The 23,368-nt window shown below is 52.2% G+C and overlaps 8 protein-coding genes across 8 annotated transcripts; 4 read left to right on the plus strand and 4 right to left on the minus strand.

The window, feature by feature from the left end:
- Window positions 1-85: 85 nt before the first annotated feature.
- On the plus strand, window positions 86-1,631 carry M409DRAFT_69439 (glycoside hydrolase family 71 protein; the record flags this gene model as incomplete). The annotated part of the gene is made up of 5 exons (XM_033818294.1): window positions 86-175; window positions 227-355; window positions 407-719; window positions 771-875; window positions 934-1,631. 5 exons carry the CDS (start codon window positions 86-88, stop codon window positions 1,629-1,631), a joined length of 1,335 nt encoding a protein of 444 aa, XP_033662800.1.
- A 162-nt stretch (window positions 1,632-1,793) lies between these two features.
- Window positions 1,794-3,135, minus strand: M409DRAFT_58688 (uncharacterized protein; the record flags this gene model as incomplete). The annotated part of the gene is made up of 7 exons (XM_033813978.1): window positions 1,794-1,804; window positions 1,857-1,902; window positions 1,962-2,041; window positions 2,091-2,307; window positions 2,365-2,460; window positions 2,513-3,021; window positions 3,075-3,135. The coding sequence occupies 7 exons, from the start codon at window positions 3,133-3,135 to the stop codon at window positions 1,794-1,796; spliced, it is 1,020 nt and encodes a 339-aa protein (XP_033662801.1).
- A 1,476-nt stretch (window positions 3,136-4,611) lies between these two features.
- M409DRAFT_69440 (GMC oxidoreductase) lies at window positions 4,612-6,664 on the plus strand (the record flags this gene model as incomplete). Its single annotated transcript, XM_033818295.1, has 8 exons — window positions 4,612-4,672; window positions 4,722-4,960; window positions 5,011-5,115; window positions 5,172-5,391; window positions 5,447-5,554; window positions 5,628-5,804; window positions 5,841-6,475; window positions 6,524-6,664. 8 exons carry the CDS (start codon window positions 4,612-4,614, stop codon window positions 6,662-6,664), a joined length of 1,686 nt encoding a protein of 561 aa, XP_033662802.1.
- Window positions 6,665-7,114: 450 nt separating this feature from the next.
- Window positions 7,115-8,234, plus strand: M409DRAFT_27642 (uncharacterized protein; the record flags this gene model as incomplete). The annotated part of the gene is made up of 5 exons (XM_033808654.1): window positions 7,115-7,309; window positions 7,366-7,470; window positions 7,528-7,870; window positions 7,929-8,144; window positions 8,203-8,234. The coding sequence occupies 5 exons, from the start codon at window positions 7,115-7,117 to the stop codon at window positions 8,232-8,234; spliced, it is 891 nt and encodes a 296-aa protein (XP_033662803.1).
- A 93-nt stretch (window positions 8,235-8,327) lies between these two features.
- M409DRAFT_27643 (glycoside hydrolase family 31 protein) lies at window positions 8,328-11,346 on the minus strand (the record flags this gene model as incomplete). Its single annotated transcript, XM_033808655.1, has 4 exons — window positions 8,328-8,819; window positions 8,870-9,309; window positions 9,360-10,663; window positions 10,712-11,346. 4 exons carry the CDS (start codon window positions 11,344-11,346, stop codon window positions 8,328-8,330), a joined length of 2,871 nt encoding a protein of 956 aa, XP_033662804.1.
- A 507-nt stretch (window positions 11,347-11,853) lies between these two features.
- On the minus strand, window positions 11,854-13,308 carry M409DRAFT_69443 (uncharacterized protein; the record flags this gene model as incomplete). Its single annotated transcript, XM_033818296.1, has 5 exons — window positions 11,854-12,286; window positions 12,335-12,536; window positions 12,589-12,884; window positions 12,939-12,991; window positions 13,042-13,308. 5 exons carry the CDS (start codon window positions 13,306-13,308, stop codon window positions 11,854-11,856), a joined length of 1,251 nt encoding a protein of 416 aa, XP_033662805.1.
- Window positions 13,309-15,590: 2,282 nt separating this feature from the next.
- Window positions 15,591-17,846, plus strand: M409DRAFT_58694 (uncharacterized protein; the record flags this gene model as incomplete). Its single annotated transcript, XM_033813979.1, has 8 exons — window positions 15,591-16,398; window positions 16,466-16,559; window positions 16,609-16,874; window positions 16,931-16,958; window positions 17,020-17,371; window positions 17,425-17,456; window positions 17,512-17,647; window positions 17,697-17,846. 8 exons carry the CDS (start codon window positions 15,591-15,593, stop codon window positions 17,844-17,846), a joined length of 1,866 nt encoding a protein of 621 aa, XP_033662806.1.
- A 250-nt stretch (window positions 17,847-18,096) lies between these two features.
- On the minus strand, window positions 18,097-22,577 carry M409DRAFT_27646 (uncharacterized protein; the record flags this gene model as incomplete). Its single annotated transcript, XM_033808656.1, has 19 exons — window positions 18,097-18,497; window positions 19,035-19,063; window positions 19,131-19,186; window positions 19,249-19,268; window positions 19,321-19,413; window positions 19,469-19,707; window positions 19,755-19,906; window positions 19,961-20,059; window positions 20,119-20,285; window positions 20,353-20,621; window positions 20,672-20,788; window positions 20,844-21,007; window positions 21,065-21,207; window positions 21,264-21,393; window positions 21,442-21,497; window positions 21,553-21,643; window positions 21,699-22,336; window positions 22,389-22,448; window positions 22,505-22,577. The coding sequence occupies 19 exons, from the start codon at window positions 22,575-22,577 to the stop codon at window positions 18,097-18,099; spliced, it is 2,997 nt and encodes a 998-aa protein (XP_033662807.1).
- Window positions 22,578-23,368: the final 791 nt, after the last annotated feature.

Below are 23,368 nucleotides of genomic sequence, written 5' to 3' on the forward strand. Positions count from 1 at the left end.
TCAAGAGAAGCATCTAAAAGCAGTCAGCCTCACCCTCGAAACCTCGATCAGGTTCGCGACTCTACTTTCATTACTTGCCATCACTATGCACACCAACTTTGCCACCAAAGCCTGTGCTATAGCAGCCCTGCTACCAACAGCGGCGATTGCCCAAAGCGTCTTTGCTCATGTCATTGTAAGGTCACCGCGAAGACGTTTACATTCCTCAAGGCACTGACCATACCAGGTCGGCAACACAGCGTCCTACACAATCGAGCAATGGACCTCAGAAATCGAGCTCGCTCAAAGCTACGGCATTGATGCATTTGTCTTGAACATCGGCACTCCCTTTGAAGGAAACACAGCAACACAAGCGGTCCGTCCAAGATCCCCTTTACGCACAATGCCCTGCTCTAACACCCACCAGAGCTATGCATTCCAAGCTTGCAACGCCCTTTCGTCCGGTTTCAAAATGTTCTTCTCCTTCGACTACAACGGCGGAACTGACGGCCCATGGTCTCAAAGCGACATTATCACAATTCTGCAGGCTTATGCTCCGAATGGTTGTCATTTCCAGTACGATGGCAAGGCTTTGGTCTCGACTTTCGAAGGTACGAGCACCGACGAGATCAATGCATGGCCGTCCATTCGTGCTGCAGTGAATCACGGGCTCTATTTTGTGCCTGACTGGACTTTGTTGGGGCCTCACGGTTTCGACACCAGCTTGGTTGATGGTGCTTGTACGTGCGAATCGTTGCTTGACATGTTTGCGGTCTAGTGACGAAATATAGTCTCTTGGGACATGTGGCCAGCAGGCGCACACGACGTTTCAACGACATCCGACGTAGCTTGGGACGAAGACTTCCTTACTCCAGCAGGGAAAACCTACATGATGGGTAAGCAAATCCCACACTCAATCACATTATCTTCGTCATACTCACCTATTCCACTCAGGAGTCTCCCCCTGGTTCTACACCGATCTCCCCTACAAAGCCTGGGTCTGGCGCGGCGACTCCGCCTGGTCCCTCCGCTGGAACCAGACCCTCCAAATCGTCCCTGAATTCGTTGAAATCGCCACCTGGAACGACTACGGCGAATCCCACTACATCGGCCCAATCGTCTCAGCAGGAATCCCATCTGGCGCCGAACGCTACGTCGAGAACTACCCACATACCGGCTGGCTCGAGACTCTGCCGTACCAGATTGCTGCGTATAAGCACGCCTACAGTGCTGCGAACCCGACACCAAGTGTCGCTGCTGGCGAAGAGAAGATTGTGTACTGGTACCGTACCAGCCCCGCCAGTGCTGGCTCCACGAACGCAACGGGGAATTACTGTCCTTCGCCATACAATGCGGGGGCGTATCAGAGCTGTGTGCCTATCACTGATATTCTGGAAGATGAAGTGTTTGCTATTGTCCTGGCTTCGCAGGCAGGCACTGCTAGCATCACGATTGGCGGGTCGACGTCGACTTTCAGTGTCTCTTCTGGCAACAACTTCGTCCGCAAGGCTTTTCAGGGCAATACTGGTGTAGTCTCGGTCGGTATGGGCAGTGTTTCTGGCTCCGGGGTTGAGATCACTGCGGCGCCTGCTAGTGGGATTGCGAACTACAATGCTTGGGTTGGCTGCGCGGGATCGTGCCGTTCGATATGAGATGCATATATGAAGCGACGAATGAGAATCAAAGTGTTCTGAGAAATTAACGTGTGGACAGTTCCATCTTCAATGGCTCGATTGCTACTGGGTCATAGACTTTGTGAACGAGGCGTAGCAATGAACCGAGCCTGATCCCAGCAAGACGTATTGGGATATGGATTACTCGCCAGCTGGGAGATGTTAGAAAAGCGAAAAGCCACACTGAGACCAAAGGACACTTACTTGGCGATGCAGTCATTCCGTTCTTGATCGTGGTGGTTTCGATGCCCTGCAAAGAGATTCGTCAGTCTGTGTCCTCATGTGGAGACAGAACCTCTGAGCACTTACAATAGTAATGTAAGCAAGGACACCATTCTTGTAGTCAACGCCATCGAGAGGTTCAGTGTCGACATCTGCCATCGCGCCAGCTACGATTCGTCAGTGTTTAAGTTCGGGGGTTGGACGACCGATGCGTACACTTCGTCACTTGCGAAAAGATACTGTCGTTGCTGTTCTTCAAGCGAGTGATCTCCGTATGGCTGACATAGGGTTCTAGGGACATGATCTGCTCTGAGAGGTCTTCGGCAAAGAACAGTTGTCCAGTCTCGACCACTCTACCAGAGTCGACGGTCCCGTTTCTTTGGACAGTCCAATCGGTGTATGCTTGAACGTGAATATGGATGCTTCGATCAACCTGGCAGAGAGTTTTAGCTGCACATCAGAATCTCAGATAGTGGAGAAGACTGCTCACGTAGAAACCCGGGAAGATAGACTTGAAGGAGCTAACGCCGTGCTTATCGGTCGGCCACATGCCGCGCAGGAACGTAGTGTCGCTGTTGGAGAGGAACTGAGACTGAGTGAGCATGCTGACATGTTTTACGCCTTAAGGTGAGACTTACAGCCCAATTATCATAGCCTGAAGGGTCATCAATTCCGTTTTCCTCAAGCAACGTCTCGAAGGGAGTGTTCGGGTCATAATCGAACGAGCTGTATGACCCAGAAGCGTTGCAGTGCCACAGGCTCAGCAGCACATTATCCAGAGGAAGACAGGAGTGAACATCAATGATACCGATCTCAAGCTCCAGAGGCACACCAACTTCACTTTCGGTCATGTCCTGGCGTAAAAGCTCATGAGGTGGATACCAGTAGGGACCTTGGGTAATCTCTGGAGCCAGGATACAGGTATCGTTCTTGAGGAAATCGTACTTGGGTGCTTCAGCATGGATCACATAGTCGGTAGTCGTGTCATCGATTCCTTGACGCAACCCACGCTTCTCGAGGTCTTGTCGCTTTCGTATTTGGTGTCTTTTTGCTTTCATGGCTCCAACTTGGCTACTGCATTTCTTTGCCTTCTCGGTACGCTCCTGAAGGATTCGAGCACCATTGGGAGTGTGTGGGTGGGGGTGAGCTAAAGCGTGGTTAGTTGGAAGTACGTGATTGAGATAGGAAGATATATTGTACCTTCCACAGCTGTAGTTAAGAGCAGGCATGCTGCGGTCAGGAGCGAATGAGCTAGAACCATGGTGAATAGGAAAAGTGACTAGAACGATGAAGAAGAGATGTTCGGGACATCCTGCTTGCCTTTTAAACGTCTAGAGCAGATTCACAACTCTGCTGCTACGAAAGTGCATCACTGCGCTTTGCGTGTTCACGACCACTCGTACCGTTCTTGGCAAAAGTGATCTCCTCTGCATACGATACCGAATGACCAAGTCCCTGCGGCGAGTCTTGCTCGCATGTTTGCTGGTGGCCAGACCAATGTCTAGTCAAGGAAACGGACCAGGACACTTGCACATATGCCAGGCAATCGCGATATATGCCAGTATGACAGGACCGTGTCACAGCGGTTCGCAACAAATACGAGTGCCTCGAGGCACGGAAAGGTAATCTCGATGCTGCGACTGGCCCAGCGTAGTACCGATTCGAGTGTTTCAGGAAGCCTTTCTCGCTGGATCAGACAAGCATGTTTGCAGTGACCACGCCTCATTGGTGGCAGATTTTTCCAAGATCATTGAATGTATCGGGTAGAGGTGGGCGGCGGTGGAATCCTCACGGTCCACCTTTGAACACTGCAGCAGATGGCCGCCGACGCTCATGTCGCGGAATAGCACGCCATGAATCCGGATTTGTCGAATCTTGATGTCGAAGGGGCGGATCAGATCTACCAACTTTGGAGGTGCTAAGCAGAATGAAGAGAAGAGTGCATAAGGGAAGAAAGCGTGAAGGAGGAGGTGAAGTGGGTCGGACGGTCGGGCCGAGGTGCCAGATCCTTCCCGTTCTGTGCACGTGCCACGAGCTTGCTCTCCCTTTCAACCTCACGGTCTTTCTTCCATCAACATTGTACACACGAGCATCGAAACTTTAGGCGATCTATCATCTGGGTCTGAATGTCCTCAGATACTATTTAAACAGCAATGTCCGCTATGAGTACAGCTAGACTTGTCGTGAGCCTTAGACCAAATCTCGAGAACGCAAGATTTGTCTTCGATGCAACGCTCCGCTCAATACGGAGACGTCTTCTCAATCAACTGCTCGAGCCTGAAGATCGATGTGTGGCATGAATAGCCCCATGGCTCCACGTTTCCTTGATCTGCAGGGATGTATGAGACCCAGAGCGAGATCTGGGCCCATCGACTGCAACCGCGGCGAAGATTCGAGTTGTAGGACTGCTGACTGCGGCGGGAACGAAGTAGACAGCCTGATCCTTGTCGACGACCAGTACTACCAAAGCGGGGTCGACTTATTCCCAAGTCCTGATCATGGTATCCGGGTCGATGGCTTTAGCTAGCCTGGTAGAAATGGAAACGATGACATGGACAAGAGCTTGAGATGAGGAGACCATCCTGGTCGACCACGAGCTTCCCCATGACAGCCTCCGCAACACCTTTGTGCATAAGAACGCTATGCCAGTCGTGCGAACGTCAAACGTGCTGACTCTGGTTGATAGACAACATCGTTCTTTTATCCAGCTAACAGGATAACCACAAAGGTCACCGCGATGCCTCTATACACACGACTTCCCGACGAGGTCGAGACTGTCGACATTATTGTCGCTGGAGGTACTGACGGCCCGAATCGTTCCGTATCGCAGCTCACCTTTTCCTGTAGGCGGCACTGCTGGCTGTGTGCTGGCTGCACGGGTAGCTGAGGCCGATCCCAGCCTCTCTATTCTTGTCATCGAGCAAGGCATAAACAACTACAACTTGCCGCAAGTCATCTATCCAGCTTTGTTCCCACAAAATTTACTTCAGGACAGCAAGACGGCGCTGTTCTGGCAAGGCAATCAATCATCCGAGCTTGCCAATCGTGCACCCATCGTGCCCTCGGGAGGCACGCTAGGTGGTGGAGTAGGCGATACCATGTCAAAAGACTGATACGCAGCTTACAAAGTCTCCAGAGCAGCATCAACTGGATGGTGTATACACGAGCACAGCGTAGCGACTTCGACTCGTGGAATACCCCGGGGTGGTCAGCGGAAGAACTCTGGCCATACCTCAAGAAGGCGAGTGTTTCCGACTGTCCATGCAACCGACAACGCTGATTCGACTTTTCGCGCAGTTCGAGACATACCACGGCCGCGGCGAGCGCGAGCATCATGGATACAGCGGTCCCATCAACATCTCAAGCGGCACCTTCAGAGCCAAACGGGCAGAAGATGACTTTATCGATGCAGCTGCGCAGTTGGGCTACAGCGAGCTGAAAGATCTACAGAATCTCGACGCAAACAATGCTACTGAGAGATGGCTTAGATATGTTGGGCTCGACGGTAAGAGACAAGGTGAGTACTGAAACGAGAGGGTGCGTGGAAGAACGTACATTGAGACCCTTTGCAGATGCGGCCCACAGGTTCATCCATCCGATGCTTCAAAGCGGCGGATATCCAAATCTCCACGTCCTAGTGGAGAATCAACTCATACGTGTTCTCGTCGATGAGAACAAGCGTGCTGTGGGCGTTGAAATCCAGCCGAATCCGAAATTCCAATCGGTGCTCACGCCCATGCAACAGCCAGGGAGCAACAAGCAGACCGTGCGAGCCTCAAAGAAGATCATTCTTATCCGCGGGCGCCAATGGCACGCCTCTGATTCTTGAGCGATCCGGCATTGGAGATCCCAACGTGCTCAAACGAGTTGGGGTGCCACTGGTCGAGGCATTGCCAGGTGTTGGCAATGAATACCAAGACCATCATCTTAGTCTGTGGGCATAAAGGACAAGTCTGTCTCCACGAGAGTGCATCAACGGCTTCCAAGACGGGCGATGGGACGTCTACGAAGCAATTAGGCGGAATGATGAGCTCCTTGGCTGGAACTCCATGGACGCATCTGGCAAATTTCGACCAACCGAAAGAGACGTCGACGCTCTTGGTCCAGCCTTCAGGAAGTTCTGGGACAAGCATTTCAAGAACGCACCGGACAGGCCATTGATGATCATCGCGCTGTACCTCGCCTTCTTCGGCGACCACGCCACACTCCCAGACTCTGCTGAGTATGTCTCACTCGCATGTTGGACAGCATACCCCGAATCCCGTAGGTCGATCCATATCAAGAAACCCTTCATCTCCAACGAGTATCCAAACCCCGTGGACTTCGATGTCGGGTATCTCAACGACGTAGACTCTGTGGACGTCAAGAAACACATCTGGTCATACAAGCTCCAGCGCGAGATGTTCCGGCGCATGAGCATATACCGTGGCGAACTGGCTTCTTCCCATCCGAGCTTCCCGCGAGGATCGAAGGCTGCTGTTGTCGAGAGAGCCAATGGGCCTGTCAGTGACGACACACCAAAGATTGAGTATACCGAAGAAGATGACCGTGCAATTGAGCAGAAGGTTCGAGAGACGGTCTCGACGACTTGGCACTCATTGGTAAGCTCCATGCTTTTCTTGTGAATGATGAGAAGTAATGAATGGCAGGGTACATGCAAGATGGCGCCAAGGGAGAAAGGTGGCGTCGTCGACAAGAACTTGAACGTGTATGGTATTAGGGGTTTGAAATTGGCAGATCTCAGCATCCCGCCAGAGAATGTCGGAGCCAATACAAACAATACTGCTTGATGATTGGAGAGAAGGCTGCTGATATTGTCTTGAAGGAACTGGGTATTAAGGCTAGGATTTGATTGATTCCGAATCGAAGCGGAGTTACTGGGTCGGCAATGGAATGTCACTACACTTGATGTTCGAGACTTGCGGTCTCTCCATGCTTTTTCGATGTGCTTCCATCCAACTCCCGTCTTGCTGTTGAGCTGCCAAGACCCATGTCATCGATCATCCAAACATTCATCTGCAGTGACATCCTGCCAGCTTCTGATTGGCTGAACGCCCCTGGCTTTTCCTGCCGACCCTGGCCGACATCATCCCGACTTCACTTCAAGGCAACTCTACATCGCATAAATATTTGACGTCCTTCTCGATACTTGACATCCATTAAATCAACTACTTACCAGGCCATCTCAACCTCTTCCCAAGCATCGGCCACTCTTCACAAAACACGAATCTAAGACCACCATGGCCTCAGCAGACGTCTACAACAAAGTCCAAGCCCACTACGGCACGGCAGCGAAAGACATCGGCAATGCTTCATACGGCGAGCGTGTAGCACGAGAATTCGGCTACAGCAAAGAAGAACTCGACAGCGTCCCTCAAGACGCCAATCTTGGTTTGAGCTGTGGCAACCCATTGGCGTTGGCGAACATTCGAGAGGTGAGTTGCTTTCCTTTTCCATTCAAAGAGGGTTGGTGGCTGATCGAGATTTGTAGGGGGAGACAGTTGTCGACCTGGGAAGTGGAGCAGGCTTCGATGTCTTCCAAGCGGCGAAGAAAGTCGGGAGCAGAGGCAAAGTGACTGGAATTGATATGAACGAAGTGAGCCCTGCACCCCAACATCTTCTTTATTCGCCTAAATGCTAACGCACCCCACAGGACATGCTCTCCCGCGCCAACCAAATCAAATCCAAACTCGCCGCCACCAACGTCGAATTCATCAACTCCCGCATCACAGAGCTCGCCCTGCCAGACTCATCCGCCGACTGCATCATCAGCAACTGCGTGGTGAACCTCGTCCCAGAGGAAGACAAGCACCTCGTCTTTAAGGAGATGTTCCGGACCCTGAAGCCGGGTGGACGTGTTGCGATCAGCGATATTCTAGCGAAGAAGGAGCTGCCGTCGGAGATTAAGGATAGTATGGCGTTGTATGTGGGGTGTATTGCTGGTGCGAGTCAGGTTGGCGCGTATGAGAGGTATTTGAAGGAGGCTGGGTTTGGTGGTGAGTTTTCCGCAGCTTTTCGGAAGTTTGAGATAGATGCTGATCATGGTCGATGTAGACTCCGTCATTGTCGACGCGAAGAGCGACCTTAATGTGTATCGACACGACGACGGCACCAATGCAGGCTGCTGTGCCCCACCACCCGCGGCAGAGAAGACGAACGGTTGCTCAAGTTCACAGAAAGTGAGTGGATGCTGTGGGCCTTCGAAGTCGACGCCTGCACAAGCTGCCACCGTGGCGGATTTCGACAACATTGACTTCAACGAGTTTGCGGGTAAGTCTTTGATGTTTATGCAACTTACCATGACTTCATGCTTACTTGCGAAATACAGGTTCCTTCAAAATCTACGCTGTCAAGTCGTGATATCAACAATACGGCAGACTAGATCATTGCCGGTAGTCCATTAACGATAGTATTGACTTTTCATTCACCTCACGAAGGCTTCCATCAACCCTATCAACCGACAGTTATCTCCCTCGCACCAGTCAACGGCACATCAGCCCTCACGGTCGTCTTCTTCCCCTCAGCATCGTACTCCGCCCCCTCAACATCCCTCTGCTGCCCATCCTCAACACCCAACAGCGTAATAACCTCAATCCCCACCCCAGCATCATACTCAAACGTCCCACTAATCCTCAGCTTCCCCTCAGCATACTTGAAATCGATCTCCGACACAGCATCCTGCACCAGCGACTCTCCATCATCGAGGTACAGCGAGCCCTCAGCGGTGCCGTCGAGACCGGGCGCGATGACGATGTTGAAGCCTTTGGTTCGTAAGGCTTTCGTCGTGTTGGCGCTTGCGACTCGTTGCGGGAAGATGTGCCCGCCTTTGTAATGGACAGTGATTTCGTCGTAGGGGACTTCGGCGGTGATGTAGGCGCCTTCGCCGCGGATTGGGGTGCCCGTGGTGAAGTCGTAGAAGATGTCGTCGGGGAGGTAATATTCGACCTGAGATAGAGAGTTAGCGACGAGATAGAAATGAAGGTTGGCTTACGTACTGAAGTCGAGTTCTCCTCTGTCACTGGGCTGACCAAAATGCCGTCACCGTAGAAGAATTGCAGATCGATTGGATAGGTGTTCGCATCCTCAGGGTAATTGAAGAACAACGGATTCAAGCAAGGTACTCCCGTCGTGTTCTGCCTGTAGATTGCGGTATAGATGTAGTCAAGCAGCAAATAACGCATGCGAATACCATTCCTGGCAGCGCTGGCGACGATTGGCCATCGATAGAATTCTTGATAGATGCTACTGATCTCAGCGTGGTTGCGGAAGAAGGTCGAGAAGGATCCGAGCGTAGCCCATCTGGCACAGAGGGTTGAGGTCGTGTTGCCGCCGAACCCGCAGACGTCTGAGCCGACGACTGGGATTTGGTAAAGGGAGGCGAATTGGAGTTGCTGACTGATTGAGATGCGGTACCAGAGCCAGCCGGACACGTTGTCTATGCATGTTCGTTAGCTTTGATGGTAATCGAGATTGAAAATCACTCACCGCCAAGCCAATGCGAGACGTCTTTTCCAGCCCCAGCAAAAGTGCTTCTTGTGATAACAAGAGGACGCACATCAGGCCTCCTCGCCAACATGGCATTCTTGGATAGAGTGCTCATCATGGATCCGTAAAGGTTGTGAGTATCATACTGTACGAGTCCGCCATACTGGAACACATCAGTGTCGGCGGTGCCCTCAGCGAGCGTCGGTCCAGCACCGTTTTGGATCATGTATGGTGGCAGGATGTACTCGCGGTTTGGAAGTCCTAGACACTGGCCAGGTTCGCAGCCAGAGCCTGTCTTCTTGTCACTCTGCCATCCGTGGCCGCCTTGACCCCAACCTCCTGAGCCCCATTGGTGTCCGTTATTGCCCCAGTGTCCCCTTCCACGGCCATGGCCGCCGTGGCTCCATTGACGTTTCTTGACGCTGGGGGCCGAATCAGCAGCATCGTCAGACGCGAAATTGGGCTGAAGGCTAGCGGGAAAGCCTGGCAGAGGGCTTGCAGGGCCATCACGAACTGGTGGTGGATCAGGCGGATTACCCTCTTCTTCTGCGAATCCCAACGGGTTGTTGCAAGGATACGGGCGGTTGCAGAAGTTCGCAGGTTCGTTCATGTCGATCCACAAGGCATCGATATCGGGACCATTCACACCATCGAAGAAGGTCCTGAACATCTCGTTCCAGTAAGTGCCTGCGTTGGGATGGAACCAGTCTGGGAAGACTGTGGGGCCAGGCCAGACGACACCTTCATACAGAATGCCGTTGCTTTCCTTTAAGAATGCGTCGTACTCAATGCCGCGTTCAAGAGCAGGATTGGAGCCAGCTGACCAGACTGCAGGGTCGACCATGACGAGGTAATGTTGATCTCTTGAGTGGATGGTGTTGACGAGATCAGTGACCAAGTTGGCTGGGAAGCGCTCGGGATCAAGCGTGAAGATTCTCCTCAGCTCCATGTAGTCGATGTCGGTCCACATTGTCTCGAGTGGAATGTCTGCCGCGCTGTAATTGGCGACCACCTCAGCGACTTGGAAAACGTCTCGATATCCATATTTGCACTGGTGGTAGCCAAGACCCCAGTAAGGAGTCATCAAAGGGAGCTGGGTAATCTCAGAGTACTGCACCGCCACGTCCTTAGGGCTCGGGCCAGCAACGAAGTAGAAATCAAGGACGCCGCCAATGATATTGTACTCAAGGTGTTGGCCACCCTTGTTGTCGATGTAAATATCCATACCATTTGAGTTCAGGAGAAAGACGCCGTGAGTACCGCTCCCTTGGCGGTGGTCAAAGTAGATTGGGTGAGCTCCATACCTGTACATTCGTTAGTCAATGGGTGGCTGGCTCCTCTGAGAAACTTACAGATTCTCGCCTTGCGGAACACCGTATGAATCACGGGTCCAGATGGTCCTAGTGTAGTTCGTCGTGTTGAGCATGAACGAATCGCTGTGCTCTCCAAGTCCGTACAAATGCGGGTCTTCCGGCAGCTTCGTCTTCAGATACAGGTACTGGCTCTCAAAAACGAGCTTGCTGCCAGAGGTATCGAAAAGGACCTCGCCCGAATCCTTGCGAGACACCGAGAAGGAGAATGGGTCTGCGTTGAAGTCGAACTTGAGTTTCGAGTCGCCATGGGAGCACCATTGTCCGAATCCCGGACGCGGAAAGATATCGTCAGGAACTTGATAGACCGTATTGTTGGTATCCAAGATCTTGACGTGCAATCGGGTGTCCGTCTGGTATTCAACCTCTAGCTTGAGATTGGGCAGATCTTGGCCGTAGATGTTGCATGCGTCTCCCGCAAGTTCCAGGTCTGCGTAGAAGCCTGATCTCGTCTCCCGGGGTTTGGTAGCAACATAACCAGGGCAAGATGAGAGGTCCTTGGTGTACAGATCTGGTTCTGCAGCTTCTCCAGAGGTGCTGTCCGTGCTCTCCTGGACTTGAGCATACGCAATGGCAAGCCATCCGGCTGTCGTCACAAAAGTCTTTGGCCAATGCATTGTCGAAAATGAGACGATCGTGGGTGCCTTCTCTGCCTGCCTTCACGGCGACGTGCTCGCATTTTATGCGCTCCTCTCGTGTCGGTCCTTGGCATGATGCCGGTGTTGCAGGGCCAGCGCATCTCAATAATGGCACAGTATGATCAGTATGAGCGGTGCCAAGGTCAAAGGATGCGAAGAGAACTTGAATGGGAGTACTTGCGGCAGAACGCTTCGCCAGTTAACCACTCAATCTTCTCCGCTTGTACGACGGGAGCATTTTCGGAGCCACTCCTGTATTGCCAAGGAGTGGAGCCCCACAGTCGAGTGAGGGGGAAAGCTTGAGGTCATGAGACTGTGAGACATTTGCGCCGTGCCTCCACGTGCAAGATCGTGATCTTTTGTCAGTGTGTGATGACTTGGTCTTGATGCTTACCGAGCACAAAATCAGAAATGTAGGGTTACTTCAGTCAAGACTCATTTCATGACTTCAATCCTGCTTGACCATGTACAATATAAATCTGCGTTTCAGACCGTAACCAAAGGACAGGCTAATGACCCGAGAGTGCCTCCTAGACCAAAGAGTGGGTTGATCTGATTTACGACCCACGCAAGCAACCTGGCGTCCGGAACATTGGACCCGCCTGCTTGAGCGGGAATGTTCTCGGTCAGGAGTTGATACAAGAAGCAGGCGATTCCGGCGGGAGTGGCCTTGAGGGTGCTATTCGAAGTGGTGATCCCCGACGTGCCAATGCCAACAAATGAATCAGGCACACCAGCGTTTGCACCAAATGGGACGGGGTCCTCTTGGTACATGGCTAAGAGCTCTGTGACGACATCCAGCAGACTGAACTTTTCGCTGCGTGAATACCAGTTGGGAGGTAGCTGCTCTTGCAGGAAGAAGTAGTTCATTGTCGTCTGGTCCGCAACTCCAGAAGGACCACCTGAGGGAAACAGTTCACTACAGATCGTCAGGTGGAGTTTTGTTTATGCGTGTGAAGTGACCTACTACAGGAATGTCGCCGCTCCGTATAGTAAGACCGATTTAGGGTCAAAGTAGAAGTTGCCATTTTCGTGAATCGACTGCGCATGTCGTTGTGCTCGGTACGTGGCAAGAGCCTTGCGATTGAAAATTCCGTTGGAGACAGACCTGGCCACTTCAGACATGTTCTCGTACAGCGATGAGTTGAAGCTGAAGTTGTCTCCATTGTCTGCGCGAAACAAATCAGCTATCACGAAGTTCGAGCACTGTTCTGTCCTTACCAAGGTAATAGTCGTTGCGTGTGAGCGATGAGTCTCCTTCGAACTTGAGATGGCCATTGAGCCCAGGTTCGCTAAAGCCGGTAGAGGAAGTCCTAGATGTGGCATCGCATCCAATGCTGAGCTTCGTCGTACCCAATGGATCTCCATCTTGGCCAACTCCCAGCACGGCGAGGACGACCGCAAGGTCATAGCCTACTCCATATACATTTTGCTGGGCGTCAATGAGCTCTGTAAAGTTGGTGATTCCGTCGTGAGAAAGAAAGTTGTGATTCGCTGCGACGTTGAGGCCTGGGCATCTGAAAGAAATCTCAGTGAGTGCTCACTCGTTGTTCGAGCATCGGAGATCTTACGGTCCTCTGATGTCCAACGGCCCTGGAGGTACAAAGTAGTGAGCATTGTCGCCCTGGACATGTTAGCAACTATCGAAATGCAGACCGGTAATGCATTACATACCGGCGCAGGTACGATGTTTCCAACGCAGCGCGTGCTGCCAGGCTTTCCATTTCTCGCTCCGCAGTATGGATAATCAGCACTATACGGGACAGCTCCAGTGTGATTCGGGTTGTTGGGACAGTTCGCTGCAGACGGCGACTGACGTAGTCTCAATGGCTGCCGGCTGTCTACGCGCCGGGGGTCGAGTGCAGCATGGTCAACGACCCAAGGATAGCCAGCTGCGAACCCTGTCCAGAGAAGCGCCGTGAAGATGCTGTTCTGAGGCATGTCGAATTGACCTACTCCCAAAGGCAGGCTGTCCGTAGTGATGGAGAACGAGAGGATGGTAAAGATGGCCCTGCTTTGTGAAGATCAAGACCAACGGTCGCTAAATTGACTTCGTGTAGCCCCAGCTTTCATCTTAAATGTGCTGGCTTAGCTTTTCCCTACTGTTCATTGGTCGTGCTCATAAACGCAGATCAGAGCCCAAAGTCTTGTACATCGATTTTGTCGCAGCGCCCAGCATCGATCCCGAGGCTCCTAGAGTCAGGAGCAGGGTACCCATTCGTCTGCTTGTGGTGCTTGCAAGAGGCGCGGCGAAGTCTTTCTTCAATAAGCTTGAGCAGTACATGCCAAGACACCTCACGCAACCCCGAAAGAGATAGTAGAAAGCTTAGCGGTCCGCGTGTGTGTGCTCTGAATAGTAAGGACTTGAGGTGTCCGAGGTTTGCACCAGCACCAGTGAACTCTCATTGGTTGGGATCTAGGACTTCTCCTTCAACACGGTGAATTCTGAAGACAACAGGGCCCAGCCACATTGGCAACCACGGTGATAGACGATATTCGAGGCGACAGCATGCCAATGCACTCGGCGCATGCCGTCTTGAACTGGATCTCCCTTGGGCATGGCACAAGTCGGCGACTGTGATCCAACATGCCTCCAAAGAGTATTAAGATTCACCGAGGCGATGGTGGCGACCATGGACCTGTGGAAGACCGGCGGCCATGGGGGGTCGAAGGGCTTTTGTTGATGATTCTCCAGCGACAAAGATGAGGTGACGTTCGTTGAAAGCTTCCACCTCCCGGACTGGACCGAGCACCGCTCACGAGAGATACCCATGGCTCCCCACGAGGCTGGCTATGGCACATCTCCTGCTCTGGCAAGGCTGTCGCAAGTATTTTTCGATGTTGAGTCGTCTCTTGTGCTGTCGATTCGAGAAGATGGGGCCAAGAGAAATATGGACAGGTGGGCCGTGCACTCGCGTCAGGTTCTTGCCAATGCTCGTGGAACGCAACGTGCTTCTCATCGTCTCCTGCATCGATATCATCTTCTGGTCGTATAAGGACTGGTCTTCCAAGCGCTGACGAGCGCGCTGTCATGAAGCCGCAACACTGTCTCCTCGGGGTGACCTTGCCCACATCGAGCAGGCGCTGCAAGACGAGAGCGATCATCTGACAAAGCCTACCTTCCCTCTTACGAGCGCTCGAAAATCCCCTCGACAAGGCCAGCTTACCGCCATGATCATGAGAAAGAACAACAGGTTCTTAAGAGCATTGAACACATTGGTCAGCCTTGGCGAATTCCGGCGCTCGAAGATTGGCACAGGGCAGGGGCCAACACCGGACACTTCGAGCATGGGATGCAGTCTGTAATGCACATTGTGTAGGGAATGGGTAGGCTTGCGCTGCGAGGACATTACATACATAGATGTGTGAGTGGATCTTTGTGGGTTGAATAAACTGGCGTGTAAGCAGGTCTTGCGGACGACGTGAACCGAGCGAGAAATGCCGACACGAGCTCAATCAACGCGCGCTGGATCTTACAGGCACTTGCAAGACGATCCAGGATCCTCAGAATCCTCTTGCCGTCAGAACGAAATACATCGTACATCGATCTCGAGTGCAAAGGAGTGTGGCTGCTGAGAAAGCGCGACACTTTCCAAGAACGATAGTCTGCTGAATGGACCGCTGTTGAGGATCTCGAGGGCTTATCGAATATCGCATCCCGCATATAAAAGAGTCGAATGCTGATGAAGAGCATTCTCTCAAGAGAACATGGAGTGAGACACCGATTGTGGGAGCGACAGATGAGCACATTCGAGCTGGAGACAGCCACATCCCCGAACAACCACCGCTTGTCGGCAAGGAGGCATCTGCAACTTGACGTCGCTCGTTCGCTGGGGAACCACTCCATCGCGTACAGCCGGCCTGTCATAGGATGCTTCGTATTCTCAGCCCCGGCAATCGGCAAGCTTTGTGCCGCCCCCAACTCATATCTCCAAGCTTCCCCAAGCTCTAGTCGCAAGCATTCCCCGTGGAGCTTGCGACTCTTTGCCCCGATTGGCAAGGATGTACGGTACGACGCACGTTGTCGCACATGGGTTGTGAAGTCTTGCAACAACGTGAAGCATGTCAGAGGCGTTGCACGCGAGGTGGGGGTCATCAGCTGTGACTCCTTCAAGGCTGCGTATTTTGAAGAGTAGGGCGCCATCGCAACGTTTCAGCCTTCGTCTTTTGATTTTTGTCCATTTCGTCTCTTCATCTCGCTCACCGGACTTCATTTCCTAACAATGGCTGAAAAGAAGCATGAGGATATCTCTCCAAACGAGTCGCTCTCAGCAGACCGGCACGAAGAAAAGATTGGCATCGAACGGCAAGATGTCCTCGATGTCCCTGCAGACCAAAATCTGAGCACTGTCTTTGAGAACCCACTCGCCGGCATTCCCAGAGAGAACCTGCTGAAGAATGTGGAAGAGTTCTGCCAACAACATGACCTGATGGAGCACATTGAGGTCTTCCGCAAAGGTGCCTTGATCGCACAACGGCCCAATGCTGTCCAAGAGATCGACGACTTGACGGCGGAGGACAAAGAGCAAATCGCTCGCGAGCACACTCACAAGTGGGATCAGCCGTGGATGCTCTACTTCCTCGTCTCCATGTCCTCGCTGGCCGCCGCTGTGCAGGGCATGGATGAGTCCGTCAACAATGGAGCTCAGGCTTTCTATCTCGAAGAGCTGAACGTCTCCCCCTCAGACCGCTTCTCCCAGTCGATGCAGCAGAATCTGACAGGCTTGATTGTCGGTGCTCCGTATCTGGCGTGCGCTCTCCTTGGCTGCTGGCTCACTGAGCCGCTCAATAGAGTCTTTGCTCGTCGAGGGACCATTTTCATCTCGTGCTTCATTGCTGCTGTCGCATCGATCTGGGAAGGAGTCGCCAACAGCTGGGTGAATTTGTTCCTGGCTCGCTTCGTGCTGGGTCTCGGCATCGGCAGCAAGTCGTCTACAGTACCTGTGTATACTGCAGAATGTGCTCCTGCTCCGATCAGAGGTGCTCTCGTCATGCAGTGGCAGATGTGGACCGCATTCGGTATCATGATGGGTGAGTTCCTTCGACACGCAACGCATATGTATGATCGCCGTAAAACGAGTATTAACGTCTCGGCCAGGTAATATCATGGGCGTCGCTTTCGGAGGCCTCCGCCCTGATCTCGCCTGGCGTCTCATCCTTGGCTCTACGGTCGTGCTTCCGGTAGTCGTCTGGTAAGTAGGTCGATTTAGCAAGTGAACAGAACTAACACCTCCTTTCCAGCGCTCAAATCTACTTCTGCCCCGAAAGTCCACGTTGGCTCCTCCAACACGGCAAGATCAAGCAAGCCTTCAAAGCCTTCCGCATTCTTCGCAAATCAGACCTCCAAGCAGCGAGAGACCTCTATTACACTCACGTTGGAGTCGAGATCGAGGCCAAGATCAACACGGGCAAGAACTTGTTCACGATGTTCTGGGAGTTGTTCAGCATCCCTCGCAATCGACGTGCGACTTGGGCGACGTGGATTGTTATGTTTGGACAGCAGTTCTGTGAGTCCACGAGAGAATGTTGATGTGTGGCGACGTACTGATAGATCAACTCGCAGGTGGTGTGAATGTGATCGCCTACTACAGGTAACCTTGCCACAAAAGCATCGGACTTTAAAGAGCTATACTGACCACCTCACCTCCATAGCACCACCATCTTCGAAGACGCCGGTTACGGTCGTAGCAGCGCTCTCCTCGTCGCCATGGGCACCGGAATCCTCAACTGGGTTTTCGCTCTTCCCGCCTTCTTCACCATCGACACCTTCGGACGTCGGCCCTTGCTTCTCATAACATATCCCTTCCTGTGCATAACGCTGCTCTGGACGGGGCTCAGCTTCTTGATCCCTTCGACCCAAGTTACCGCGCGGACTGCTATGATCACGACGGGCATGTATCTCTTCGAGGTGTTCTATAGTCCCGGCATGGGTCCGGTTCCGTTCTCGTACTCGGCTGAGGCTTTTCCGATGCATGTGAGGGATGTGGGGATGTCGTGGGCAACGGTAAATATCAACATATTCGTGGCTTGTAGAGCACGCGCTGATTTTTCGAATAGGCGACGACGTGGTGTTTCAACTTCATTTTATCGTAAGTTGCCACAACCTTTCCTGCCATTGCAAAAAAGTTACTTACCTGCTGCCAGCTTCACCTGGCCATCTCTCGTAGGAGCCTTCAAACCCGAAGGTGCATTTGGATGGTACGCAGCCTGGTGTCTCATCCTCTGGGTGCTGGTCTTGCTCTTCATGCCAGAGACTAAAGCACTAACTCTCGAGGAGCTTGTGAGTCTTGCTGCCTTGCATTTTCTCCCAGAACTGACACAATGTACAGGATCAAGTCTTCAGCGTGCCAACGTGGAAGCATTCCAGGTATCAGCTGAAGGCGGCCTCGCGGTTCATTAAACGATTTGTCCTGTTTCAGAAGAACGTGGAGCCGTTGCCACCTTTGTATCAGGGTGCTGAGAATCTGAATGAGTCCTGATCTTCTGAAGGGAGATGATGGGTGTTGAAGACGTGATGGCAAGCTTAACAGCAGTACTTGCTGTAAGGAGTCGAACCCACGGCAAGATTTGAACGCTGCTAAGACAGAACTCATTTGCGGCTCATTATAAGTATCGGTAAATATGGGGAGGATGAGACGTTTGACGGAACGACTACCGTATAATGAAAGTACCAAACGCAAAGCAATTTGATACTCTTTCAATCAAGGTAATGAACGCTAGACGATTTGATCAACCACCCCTCTCCTCCCAAGCCTCATTAATCGCCTTCCTCAACCCCTCCAAACCCCCCTCACTCGCCTCAATCACAATGCCCTCCCTGCCCCACCCCACCAACCTCAACCCAAGCAATACCAAACTCCCCTTCCACCGCCGATCATACTCCAAAACAGTATGCTTGCCACTCGGCCTCACAGAAACCCAATGCACCACCCGTTGGCCATACTTGAAATCCTCGCGATAGACAAATTTCCAGTGGTCGTTGCTGACGACTTTGGCTTTCCGCACGCCGTCTTTGCGGAAATCCGGGGGTGTTAGTTCGAGGTGTTCGTCTGGGTTGGAGAGGATTGCGGAGAGGTAGTGCCCGTTGCGGGTTAGGCGGAGGGCGTCGAGGGAGGCGGCGCCGTTGGTTGCTTGGACGGTGCGGATGAAGTCGAAGTCGATGGCCCGGGTATGTTAATTGATTCCAGTGAGAGTGTCTGGTGTTGCGAACGGTACCTTTTGCTTAGCAAAATCCGGAGGGGCTGCAACGATGCAGCTATCCGAGGTTCCAAAGCTGGCTATCTGAGGTGAGAGAAGTATGGCGAGGACGACTGCGACGATGGCGAACGTCGTGAGTCGTGATGGCATGGTGAGTAGGTCTGTCTGGAGGACAGTTGAAACAAGATGATGTCTAGGTGAGGTGGCATTGAGGCTGCTGATCACTGCTGAAACTTCCTCGGTCTTTCTGTTAGTCAAACTCTAAAGTGGTCAATATATTCGAGGGCCCGATGAGGCGTTGGAGTGCATGCAGATGAGTGTTGAAGAAGAGAACTAATTGATCCATTGTACTGATGCTAAGATGTATGCTTGCGAATTGTACAATTGTGGTGCCGTGTATCCATCTCAAGCGCAACCTACAATTTGAGTCAGCTGGCGTTCAATATAATCACTGGAATCTTATGTCTTACGTGCACCATCGTTGCTCGTTGCCGACGATCTATGTCTCTCAAGAGTCAGCTCCACGTCTTCACCCATGTGTTACATTGGAGTCTGGCCGTTCTTACCCTACCGCCACGAATTCGGCTCTGTATGGAGGAGACGTAACACGTACGCGATAGATCTATGGTATCGCTGTCAGTCACACTAGTTTCCTAAGGTTCTGATCATGAGACCATTGCATACCCTGCCACTAAAGTTCTCAGCTCCCGGAAGAAGTCAGCATCCACTCCGAATCGACTTGAAAGGCATGCTTACCGTAAAGATAGCCGTCGGCCGTAGCATATGTCGCTCCGACGTGTGCTTGAGTCTGGCCAGGATAAAGGGAGCCCAAATTGGCCAACAAGGTGCCTGAAGGGTAGTATCAGAATTTCGATCGAGTGCCGTTGATTCGAAGTTGACTCACAGTTACGGGAAGTCATGCTGAACTGCATGAGATACCCGTTCGTATCTGTCGTAGATTGCGCAGATGTTCCGATGGCGTAAAGGTTTGAGCCTCCTCCAGGAACGTAGGCCCAATCGACGAAGTAGTACCCACAATTGTTTGCTGTCCCACTTGATATCAAGCTCCCAAATGTCGAGCTTTGTGGATTCATGTTGAACTGAGAATAGGTCAAAGTTGTCGTACTGGGAGGATTTGATGGTCTAAAAATTTCTTAGCACAACGATCCTGACGACGACGATTCACGCACAGAGCAGCCCAGTATTGTCCGTTGGAGTCGATATCGCCCAGTAACCAATAGTTCGCTGTCGAGGCGAGCACGCTCTGTACTGTGCCGTTGCTAGCAATGCGGACCAAAGTTGCAGGATTAGTATTCCTGGACCCATAGATGTAGCCATCCAACTAGACGTTGAAGATCAGCGTTGAATCGGGAAGCATTGGTAGACATCGACATACCGAATTGTAGCCAATGGCGTTGTAAGAGCGCCCTGACTCCAAAGTAAGGAAGCGGGATACGCTGCCATTGCTGATGTCTACCCTAAACATGTTGTTCGTCTATAGGACCGTTAGAGAGCTCCTTTCGGACATGAGTTAAGGCATGGGCTGCGGCTTACCTGAATCAAGTATCCGTATTGGTTGCAGGAGAAGGCAGGGAGCGCTGGTGCTATCGCAGCGTTGTTGCTTGCACATCGAGTTCCGTCAGCACCGACCGCCGTCGGTCCTTGGGAAATCAAAGAAGCGCTGAGGGTGTCCGGGTCGTATGAGAATCTCCAAATTTGTCCTGTATGGCAAGTTCGAAATGGTCAGTGACAAATATCTGAGGATCAGGCTCTGCTGTAGTCTCTTACCGGTTGTTCCTTCTGTTGCATAAATGTACCCATCGTTCGCGCCGTACAGAGCAGTGAAACTGAGCGGCGAGCTCTGCCCAGTGACAGTATTTCCGATATCAAGCGCTGGGTTCCATACTCGATTGACGGTGTCGTACTGCTGCAACCGCGTATAGCCGTCTTGGTCAATCTGCAGTGCATAAAGGACTCCCGGCTGGTTGGGAACAGACACCCAATCTTGGACGTCTGAGTCTGGCGTGTTCTGCGACACACCCTGCGCCACAACTTGCCTGCAACAGATCAGTATGTAATAGCAACGTGCTCCATGGAGACAACTTACCCATAGACGCTACCACTGTTCGGATTGACATTCACTTGCGCCCAGTAGAAGCCATCGGTGGTAGCAGCGGGCTCAGCTACCCAGAAATTCCCTGTTGAGTCCACACTTGGTGCGAAGCTGCGTTAGCGATGTGTCGGTCCAATAGTGTCAATAATTCGGGGTTTAGACTCACTCTCCAGCGATGAAATTGTAGCCAGAAGGTAGTGTGGCGTCAATCTGTGTCCTACCCGCCGCTCCTATGCGATACAAGACCTGTGGGTTCGATCCACGCCCTACAGCGTATATGTATGATTCGAGCGGATTGAAACCAGCGGCGTTGAGGTCGCTCGAGGTGACCTAGAAAGGTTGTGAGTCTCATCCTCACGAGAGACCATCACGATCGGTCCGACTTACGTTCACATTTGTCGTTGACGAAATAGCGCCAGAGCTGAGATCGAGGTTCTGCAGTGATGTTCCGGTAACCAAGTAAGCGTAGCCAGCGCATGCGAAAGTGGCAAGGGGCTGTTGTATAGCAATGGTACCTGTTGTTGGGCCGGCTAAAGAAAGTTAAGTCAGCTGAGGGAACATCTTGGATGGAATGCATAAGGCTTACCAGCTGTCACCGAAGTCGAGGGGCGAGTTGTCTTTTGATGCCACATTAGAACAAGTCTGAAACATCGAGTGCTGTGGTCTGCGGAGGAGTTCTTACCGTTCCTGGATCGTTGTAGGGTCACGTGATCGTCCTAAATGCCATGAGTGCTTGCCTTTGAAGCGCACGATGTAGTACTCACGTATATCTGACTGGTTGTTGCACAACGACCGTCGCAGTCGCTGCAGTGTTGGTCGCCTCGGAAAGAATTAGCTTCTGCTATTCTGGAATTGGGATCATGCCTCAAACTCACTGCAGTACTCCTTGTCGTTCCTGAGAAAGTGCCCGAGGGGGTTATAGAAAGACGTTGTAGTAGTCGTCCTCCATGGAGAGGCTACAATGACCTAAGCAATCAATCAGTGCCGTCGCCGTTATCGAAAGAGCATGGATAGAGCATACTGTTCCTCCAGTGGTGGTGGTCCTCGCAGCGCCCGCGTAGTAGCTAGTCGTGGTGAAATACGACGTTGAAATGAAGAACGTAGTAGCCGAAGTCGACGTCACAGCAGGTGCGATCGCCGTGACGCACAAGAAGCAGTAACAATCGTCAGCGCAGACGTCGAGGCTGTCGACCGGCCAGTCGTCGATCCATCCACAGTACTCGTGATCGATGAAATTTGGGTTCCAATCGATGAGAACGTCTGGAGCGATGTGATGACGGTTTGGGCGCTTGCAGTGGAAGTTACAGTCGATGGCTGAGAGGAGATTTGCGTCGTGGTTCTCGAAAGACCGGGCTGCGAGGAGATCAGAGTGGTCGTTTGAGTCAGCAAACTCGTAGTCGTGAGATCTGATTCTGTGAGTAGGGTCGTTGTGTATGGACTGCTGATAGTCGTCGATCGCGTCGATGTCTGAATAATCGTGGAAACAGGCAGCGTCACATACGATGGGGAGAGCGTCGAGGTTTGAGCAAATGGAGCGGTGGCCGTGCTTGTAGGCAAGACTGTGCTTGCTGTGATCTGCGTTGACGTCGTTCCAATGCCCGTAGTCGTCCCTGAAACGGTCGAGGTGATGCTGCTTTGAAGTGATGTCACGATCGAGTGCTATAACGGTCAATGACTGACCGCGATTTGATGTCCGGATTTTAGGACTCACTTGCTGTGCGCACAGGCACACCACAATATTTCTGAACAATGACGGTGATGACTCGGACGCCTGGCACACCATGTCAGCGACCTCTCCACCGCGCGATCTTGCTGCTGCTTCCTTACCATCTTGACTGGCCAAAGCCACCGCGGTAAGAGCTTTGAGGCCGAGGATCAAACGTGCGGACCTCGTCTTCATTACCGCGAACTTCTTCGAGTTCGCCGTTTCCGCTGTACAGTAGATATCGCATTGGATACGTTGTCACAAAGTGTCACCTGGGACAACAGAAACAGGCGGCCACCTTCTGACGCATTCCTTGCTGTAGCCATGTTTTTGGTGGCGACGATATTTTCTGTGGGGCTCATCCAGTGCAACGGCATCGCCATGAGGGAAAGAATGTTCTTGTTCTTGGACTTCGTATTCCGGCTACGTTGCCAACGTTCCTCACCTGTGTCCAGTCCAGGTGGTATGGCATCATCATTGTTTAGCCTTATCACTTACTAAATCATTGCAGGGCAGTCTGACGAGACGAAGTTGATGTTAGCTGTGGATGCTGAAAAGAGGAGTAGTTGCAGCTCTTCTGCCCCTTGCCATGGGTGTAGATGTATGCCGCGCTACCGCCTTGGGCAGGTCTTGGAGGAGCCAAGTCCGGGTCTCGAGGATACATGATGATGAAGATGGCCGCAGAAATACCAATGTTGCGGTACACGGCACGCCAGAATGCGGATGGCAATGCAGCACGAAGTGAGGTCAAATAAGCTCTCGAGCTACGCTTCAAACAGTAATCTAAGCGAGGATAGCGTCTGTTAGCGCGTCAATCAAAACACGTCCCGTCCCTTTCCTCCCCTTCACCAGGTCATCTTCCCTGCATTCTCACTCATCGGAATCGCTCAACGCAACTGGACCGATGTACAAGCATCGCCGAAACCTCCAAAGTAGATGCACGCCTTGTCATGGATTGGCCGGCCGGGCATAACTCAGAGCTTGCT

This window comes from Zasmidium cellare, assembly GCF_010093935.1.
Source record: "Zasmidium cellare ATCC 36951 unplaced genomic scaffold M409scaffold_38, whole genome shotgun sequence".
Classification (NCBI taxonomy): Eukaryota; Fungi; Ascomycota; class Dothideomycetes; order Mycosphaerellales; family Mycosphaerellaceae; genus Zasmidium; species Zasmidium cellare.